General features: G+C 34.6%; 1 protein-coding gene across 1 annotated transcript; it reads right to left on the bottom strand.

Annotated features, from left to right (window-relative positions):
* Positions 1 to 1,831: 1,831 nt before the first annotated feature.
* Positions 1,832 to 4,411, bottom strand: LOC112697664 (uncharacterized). The gene is made up of 2 exons (XM_025750936.2): positions 3,413 to 4,411; positions 1,832 to 2,625 (listed from the first exon to the last, which is right to left on the bottom strand). Exon 2 carries the CDS (start codon positions 2,592 to 2,594, stop codon positions 2,121 to 2,123), a length of 474 nt encoding a protein of 157 aa, XP_025606721.1. The 5' UTR covers positions 2,595 to 2,625; positions 3,413 to 4,411; the 3' UTR covers positions 1,832 to 2,120.
* Between the last annotated feature and the right edge of the window lie 4,497 nt (positions 4,412 to 8,908).

Raw genomic sequence — 8,908 nt, 5'->3', positions numbered from 1 at the left:
AAAAATGTTAATATTCAACTTTCTATATATATATATATATATATATATATATATATATATATATATATATATATATATATATATATATATATATATATATATATGATCAAAGATACCTTTATGATGCAAAAAATATTAATTTTAATTTTTCCTTATAATTTTAATTTTTTTTAATATTTTCATAACCCAAACACCCCCTCCTCTTCCCCGCCACTATTTAAATGATGATATTACAAATGGAAACCTTTATATTGAATAGGAAAAATATAGGATACCAACATATTATCTGCCAACTTATTGTTAACAATAATTAATTATTATATTTTAAACACATATATAAAGAGACACATTCAGAAAATATATCTATAAAGACACTTTTATTAAACAAAGTCATAAAAAAATATTTTTATTAGACACATCCATAAAGACACTCCTATTAAACACAGTTATAAATAAGAGTTGGTAAAAGTTGACAGTAGCGGAATTGGAATGAATAACATAAATTGGAATTAAACTTCTACACTTACATATTTGATAAAATTTACGATTTTATTGATAAAAAATATAATCTTTTGACAAAAATAAATTTTCTTTTAACTAACAATTAGTCAACAAAGTAATGAATGAAAGAGGTTTAAAAAAGACCCAAAAAATAGAGAAATATTACCTGATTATCAACTGAAAAAATTCAAAAAGGAGTTAATTTTCAATCTTTTATCCAAAAAATTAATAGTGGGAAAGTACACACAAAATGGTTCAAGTATTCAGTGTCACTTAATAATTTTTCAGTGGCTAGAGTTTGACATTTCAGCTCTTAGAAATAGCTTAAGAACTTATTTTGCCTCAGCTAATTTGGCATAGTTTGGTAGCTTTTACTTTGGAAAGGAACCTTCCATTTTGCCTAGTATGCCATATAGGTCCAGCAATGTACCATATCTATTTAAAAGAATTAAAGAGAAGAGTTAAAAAAAATAAAATAAAAAAAACAAAAGTGTATAGCAGTTAGGAAAACTGCAATAAAGTGCTATGAAAACCCTAAAATGCTACAAAAGGTTGCATTTATTAATTACCTATCCTTTTGGTGAGCTGTCTTGTTTCAAGATTTCTAATGAACTTAAATATAGAAAATCATCTACCATCACCCTTTCTATTTATTTATTTTTAATTTTAGGTAAAGGGTTAGTCTTTTTATGGAAATGATGATCAATTTAGTTTTTGAAGTTGAATAGAAATCACATTTGATCCCTGAAAACTAACAAACCACTATTTGGTTCTTGATTCTAAATTTTTATAAAATTATAAATAATGTGAAACTTAACTAAAAAAATAGTATGTGATTACTATTTTGTTGATGTTTCACATGAAATAAGCATTGTTTTATTAAATGTAAGACAATATCACTCACACCAGACCAAGCATTTGCCATCTTATGTATGGCTTGTTCTAAAATATGGAAAATATATCATAAATTAGAATGGGAGTGGATCCTCAATATATCATAAATTAGAATGGGAGTGGATCCTCTTCAGTAGAAAAAAAATTGGATGGTGTCCAGTGTAGGATCTCACATTTCATTGTTCTCTCTCTTATTTAATTTTGATCCCACTTATAAAATTAAATGTGAGAGATCACACCTTATTCTCTCAAGTGTTAAAAAAAATGGAGAAGATCCATTTCCGTATTTGAATGGGGGTGTCAAACCTAATGCCATACAACATTCAGTAGTGGAAAGGCGGGTCAATTATCTTGATTCGCTCTAAGAAATTATTGTAGCAATGACTCCAAAGAAACCTCAACTACACAAAATATAGATTAAAAACGAGAAAAAAAATTCATCAAAATCAGAATACCCCTTTAGTATTTTGCACTATAATGACATTTTAGAACTGGAATGACTACTATTCATACAAAGGGTACATCAAAGGAGCTCTCAAACAATTCATAGCACAAGCTCCAATCATTTTGGTAATAAACAATCTTTGAAGCCAAGTAGCCTGTTAGCATTCATCTATGGGGTTGTGATCTAGAACAAAAATATTTCTTGGTCAAAATTGCATAGCTATGTTTATATGAATCCATCAAATTCTATCGAGGAGGATCACATAACTCAACCTCTGAACTCATATTTTCTGCTTCTTGCTTTTATGCTTCTTATGCTTCTCAGTGCCGTCAGAATTTCCTGAATGTTCCCTTAAAGAACCATTAAGTTCTAGATCGAGTTCAACAGCAGTTTGAGTAGATTTCTCATCATTCACATCATCATTCTTTTCAAGACGCCTCTTGAACTTCTTAGACACTGCACTACCATCATGGGTCATCTCGGCCTTCCCGACAGAAATTTCAACCACTCTCCCATTGTCAACATTATCCTCTTCAGTTCCAGGTCTCCTGTGCTTCTTCTTATGTGAGTGAGAAGATTTAACCTCCTTGTGGAGCTGCTTCAGCTCACTGAAAGCAGCAGAGGCCCTGTGGAGATATGCATTGATGGCATGTGAGGCACCGTTATCAGCAGAGACAAACTTCGATAGAATTTTTGCCGCTTTCGACAGTGAAATATCCTTCGACGAAACACAATATCCAGAAATTGTCTTCATCTTCCTCCCCCTTTAGCCTTCACACATATAGCTACACTCATGGAGCATCAAAAACAAGGTTAGCAGTGAGCATTAAGACAACATTGTTCTTTTTTTACAGTACCAATAATGATGATTTAAGTCCGCGAATTAAACAAGCTATACTGGCCCATATAAGGATGGTTCATGGAACTAAATAGTTCACCTTTTTTTCTTTCTGAAGTAAAAAAATAAAAAGGAAGAGAAGTGGAGAATGAATTAAGTGGAAATAGTTAGAACTATCCTTCTTATTGTGCTAAGAACTAAGCATATAAACCATTTAAGTTAAGCATTATGATTAGTAAACACAGTTCATATGAAAATTCAATGATTTATATAACAATAAAATTCAGAATTTTACAATTCCACGTAATAACTTGTCTATATTTCATAATCAAAAGTTCATATTCAAGTTCAAATATCAAAGTTTATAACTAAAGAAAATCAAAATGCACAAAAATGCTAAATCATAGCATAAATGCCTAATCCACATTCAAATCCATAATGTTCCACCACAGAGTCAGATTATCAATTTTATTTAGCAACAGCTAAATGACTAAAATGTTAAAACAGCAACAACTAAGTAAGAAGAAAGTCAGGAACACAGTATAACAATCAGCCATCAACAATTAACAACATAAAATCAGATTATCAACCATCAACAACAATCAAAAATTATATTAATTTAAGTTTATTTAACTGTTTTAATATAAAAATTAAATCATAAAAATTAACTCGGAAAAAAATAACTGAAGAAGCACTGCCAGTAAGTACTGAGCGAGGAGCCGAGGAGTGCTTACCAGAGAGACGACGAGGGAGGAAGGTGAGGGATGGCGAGGTAAGCAGAGTCCGGAGACCGGAGAGGCGAGGAGAGAAGTGGGAGCGACGTGAGCTCGGTGAGGGACAGCGGCGAGGTGAGCGACGCGGGCTTGGTAAGCGACTGCGGCTATGACGATGCCGGCCGGCTACAGCGGCCTCTGGCCAACGGAGAGGAGGGGGATGAAGGTGGCTGCTAGGGCTTGAGAGGATGGGGGTTATGCTGCTGTATCATCATGCATCAATGGGTGAGTTTAGGGTTAGTTGAATTTCTTATTTGATTTTTTATTTGGGGAACCGTTTAAGGGAGACAAAACTGATCAAATAATGGACTTGTTCCAAAAATATTTTTTTTAATGATTTTTTAAAAAAAAAAATTATAAAAATAAAAATAATTTTATATTTAAATATTTCATGTAAAAAAATTTTATTTATTAATTATGTTTAGATAAAATAAAATAAAAGTATTTATTTATTTATTATATAAAAAAAATATTTTTTTAAGAAAAAAATTTAAAAAGAGATGCAAAATTATAGTTTTTTAAATTTTTTTTAATTTTTTTAATTTTTTATTTTTATTATTAGAAATTTACTAAATATATTAAAAAATTAAAAAAATCATTGAAAACTTTTTTATTGATTTAATAAACAAGCACAATATTTTTTAATTTTTTTATATTGCATTTCAATTAAGTCTAAATATTCTATTAAAAGACATACCAAAGTAGTCAAAATTGAGTATGGTTCTTTCATTTACATATTTCATTTACATATTTATTTATTTTAAAAATAAATCGGTTTTTACAAAAATAATATTAGAATTATTGGTGAAGATTTGATTACCAGCGAAGAATAGCCTGAAGAAAATATATTGAGTTGGTAACCCAACTTTGGTCATACACTATTGCGTGTTTCATGTCTTACTAGAATGGTTTTGTTCCGGGGCTTACCTAGAACCGGACGGTGGTTGGACTTGTTTGAGGCCCAAGCGCTGGAGGAGTGTGGTCTCCAACTTGGTTTACGTCTGGGAGCCGCCTCCGAGTTGTGTGTTCCAAGAGATGGGGGGTGGTACCTGCAAAGACACTCCGATGCCTAAGTCAGCATGGAGTTAAGCAGGTTTAGAATGTATTGGAACTTAGAGATACCTGAGGAGTGTCAGGGTATTTATAGTGGTGATCCAATAACCACCGTTGGAGTAGTGCCACCTTTTTAGGCGGATAATCGTCCTTTTTATCTAGGAATTGTTGGGATATGGTTTCTAGAAGTAGGTTGAGAGATTTTAGGGGCAGTTACTTATTTGAATAAGTGTTATCTGCCAGCTATCTCTTGATCACAACTTCTTTGGAAAGAAGTCTGTGTTGAGTCCGACCTCTTCTAAAGAGGTCGGTGAATAACGAAGGCCAATCTTTGGATTGGGCCTTTTGGTGTATTTGGACCTGAGCCTTAGTGTTGGGCCAGTGTATGAACAGTGTCCCTACTCGAGTTCAATCTCTTTTTCTTAAGAGTTGGATTCGAGTATTTAAACTCGGGCTTGTAGGCTCTGTATAATTGGTTTTAGCACATCTTACTTAACCAAAGAATATTTCTTGTCCTAGTTTCGTACAACTCGTTCAATTCGAGTTGTTTTGAGGATACATGACTTGTTTTAATACAAATCACCTTTCTGAAACTTATTCTGATTTATTACGACTTGCTTTGATACAAATCGTTTATTTCAAAACTCGTAATTATTTTTTAATATAACCTCATCTAGCTCGTTCGATGCGAGTAGTTTTAAGGTCTTACGATTTGTTTCATTTCAAATCGTTTAATTAAAACGTGGCTATTTCTTGATCTAATTTCATACAACTCATTTAAATTCGAGCTGTTTTTTAGGACTTCACAACTTGTTTCAAGTACAAATTGTTTATTTTGAGTCCTTTTAAACTATCAGATCATCTTTATAACCATCGGACTTCGTTGCTTTATCCATTATGCCCCTGCTCGAGGTCGAGCTTTATGAAGTCGGACTCGAGCAATCAAGCAGAAAGGATTTTCAAATGAAGCCTTTTTTTATTGAACTCATTCATTCTGAGTTTTCTAGATGACTTGTTTTTTATACAAGTCACTTTTTTGAAGCACAACTCGTTATATATCAAGTTGTTTTGCGCAATTTATTTTAATACAAATTACTTAGATCATATGGTTATTTTTTACTCGATTTTGTTCAACTCATGGGCTTGAGTTGTTTTAAATCATCAAGCCGTATTATAACCATTGGACACCAATTTATACCTCGTCGCTTTATCTGAGCGACCATTGAAAAGGCCAGCTCGTGATTTTTGCGCTTTGTCGAGCATAAATTGGCACCTTAGGTGAAGGGATTATATGCTTATTCCCTCCCCTTTCTAGTTTTTACAAGGTTGTCGTCCTTGTGTATGATACAACTTGTTTTATCCAAGTTGTTTTGGAGGATAGTTTTTACGTTTCGATTTTGTTCAAAAACGTTTACAATCCTTCCTTTTTAACTCGTTTCTATACGAGTCGTTTGGTTGAAGTGATTCATTTTGATACAAATCACTTTTAAAGCTTTGCTTTTAGATAGACACGACTTGTGCTTAACACAATTTCGTTGAAAATATGGTTGACTGGCATAACTCGTTTAATCCAAGTTATCCTTATGTTGTTGTGAATGCTAGAACGAGTTTTCTTGGAACAACTTGTTTTTGTGAAAGTGTTCCATTTTATACGACTAGGTCGTTTATTTTTAGAACTTGTAGAGATGAGATTGTGGGCTTGAGATTTTGTACGATCCATTTGTATCCGTGTGGATCGAGTTGGTAGATCGTATTTATGCCTCAAGGGGCATATTTACTTTTGCGACTTGTTCTAAACACAACTTTTTCAACCCGTTTGGCCCGAGCTGTTTCGATGTGTTTTCTTTCCAATTCGCATATGTAACTTCTTTCCACCAATTGGTTCCTCGTCGCTTCATCCAGGCGATTTCTATATGATCGGCCCGTGATTTTCGCGGTTTATCGAGTTTCAATTGGTGTGTGTTAATTGTAGAAAATCAATTTTCATAAGGAATTGTTTTATCTCCTTATGTTGGAGGTGTGTTGCGACCTGGGTAGTTTTTCACCCTCGAAGTTAGACACTTTGTAGTAGCCATTTTCTAAGATTTCAGTAATCTTAGAAAAAACCTTTTTGATCTTTGTTTTGAAAAACCTTTTTTCTGACTGTCCCTTTCTTTAAGTTAAGTTTTCCTTAACAACTCGGGACGGCCTTTTGCCTTAGTGCTTTCAATAGGTTTCCTGATCTCTTTTTGGTATTCCTTATACTCAATTTTTGATTTATTGAGCTCTTATGATTTAGGTTATTTTTGCGATGCGTTTCCTTTTTTCTCGGTTTTTCCGACTTGTAAGTCAGATAATTTCCGAGTTTATTACGATCGACTTTTATAACCTCTTTACACCGACTTGTACCTCGTCGTTTTATCCTGACGACCATCTAGGTCGGTTCATGGGATTTTCACGCTTTGTCGAGTTTAAGTCGGCGCGTTTCGTTGAAAGAAAGAAAAACGAGAAGGAATTTATAAGAGATAAAAGATCTTTATTTATTTGCGAAGGTACTTTTACTGCTACTAAGGGTTTTTCACTATCTATGATCCCTTAGTCTCTACTATGATGCCTCGTTAAAAACCCTTCTTCAGAAAAATCCTTTAATTTTTGGGAAAAAATCATGAAGTTGGAAAAAGAGTACATCAGGGAGTAGAGTTCGCTTTTAGCTATAGTACCTTTTCATGTTACAAGCATGCCACGACCTTGGTAGCTCGGTGCTGTTTAAGTCGGTCACCTTGTAATAACCTTTTCCTAAGATCTCAGTAATCTTGTAGGGTCCTATCCTTTTTGTTGTCAGCTTTCATTCGCCCGAACTCAGTAGCCTGATATTTTTTCTTATCAAGATGAGGTCTTTTGCGTCGAATCTCGTAGCCATCCTTTGTCTCAAGAGCTCTTCCCTTATCTGAGTTTGCTCTCAGGTTTCTGGAAGGGGGTCACGTTCTTCTTTCGTGCTCTAGCATCATTGTAGAATGTTGTCTTTAGTTTTTAATAATTTTGGACTTAGCTTTCATGATAAGGCAGTGCCTCTACTCGAGGTCGAGCTTCATAAAGTCGGACTCGAGTATTCAGTCATGCCATTCTTGAATCTTACTATTTGTTGCTATGTGACTTTTACAAGTTATTTTGGACTCTCTTTTTGGGAGGTCGGATAACTTGTTTTATACTTGTTGTGTCAACTTAGTAAGGTCGGATACTTATCTCTTGGCATTCTTATAAATCGCCATCCTTTCTCAATTTGTTTTAAACAAATTGTTGTGACGTCGGGTTTACATCCTCTTCGTGTTGATGTTTGATTATGATCACGTTGTCCTTAAGTTATTTGTGCAATTCGTTTTAGGCTTTGCCCCTTGCCAGTTTGATTTAGTACAAGTGGCTTAATGAGGTTGGACCAAATTTTTGGGACGGTGCTTTCTTCTTTTTTAATCCAATTTAACTGTAGAAGTAAAATCATCATCCCTATTTGATATCCTCTGCCCATTGGGAGAAGTTTTTACGAGATTTCTGGTATCCATAGAAACTGTATTCCAGCTTCTTTTTAACATGCTTGCATCTTATTCATGTCGAGTGGTTGTCTGACTATGTTATTGATCATCCGCCATTATCAAGAGTTGAGCTCCAGGTCCCCGGCAACGGCGCCAATGTTCCGGGGCTTACCTAGAACCGGACGGTGGTTGGACTTGTTTGAGGCCCAAGCGCTGGAGGAGTGTGGTCTCCGACTTGGTTTACGTCTGGGAGCCGCCTCCGAGTTGTGTGTTCCAAGAGATGGGGGGTGGTACCTGCAAAGACACTCCGATGCCTAAGTCAGCATGGGGTTAAGCAGGTTTAGAATGTATTGGAACTTAGAGATACCTGAGGAGTGTCAGGGTATTTATAGTGGTGATCCAATAACCACCGTTGGAGTAGTGCCACCTTTTTAGGCGGATAATCGTCCTTTTTATCTAGGAATTATTGGGATATGGCTTCTAGAAGTAGGTTGAGAGATTTTAGGGGCAGTTACTTATTTGAATAAGTGTTATCTGCCAGCTATCTCTTGATCCCGACTTCTTTGGAAAGAAGTCTGTGTTGAGTCCAACCTCTTCTAAAGAGGTCGGTGAATAACGAAGGCCAATCTTTAGATTGGGCCTTTTGGTGTATTTGAACCTGAGCCTTAGTGTTGGGCCAGTGTATGAACAGGTTTCATATTAAAATTTGCCTAACTTGTATTATTGGTGAAATATATATATATATAAAAGGAAATCCGATTTCGGTAAGACTGAATCTGAACTGATTCAAGTCGGTTCAGTGAGGGCGACCTCGAAAGTCACCGAATGGGTCAGTCTTTTCCTTCAGTTTGTCCTATATATATGTTGAATAAAAAAGCTTGGGTTGGGAGGCCTTTCA

This window comes from Arachis hypogaea, chromosome 16 (assembly GCF_003086295.3).
Source record: "Arachis hypogaea cultivar Tifrunner chromosome 16, arahy.Tifrunner.gnm2.J5K5, whole genome shotgun sequence".
Lineage (NCBI taxonomy): Eukaryota > Viridiplantae > Streptophyta > Magnoliopsida > Fabales > Fabaceae > Arachis > Arachis hypogaea.
The sequence above is the reverse complement of the archived record's forward strand: the minus strand, read 5'-3'. Positions and strand labels throughout refer to the sequence as shown.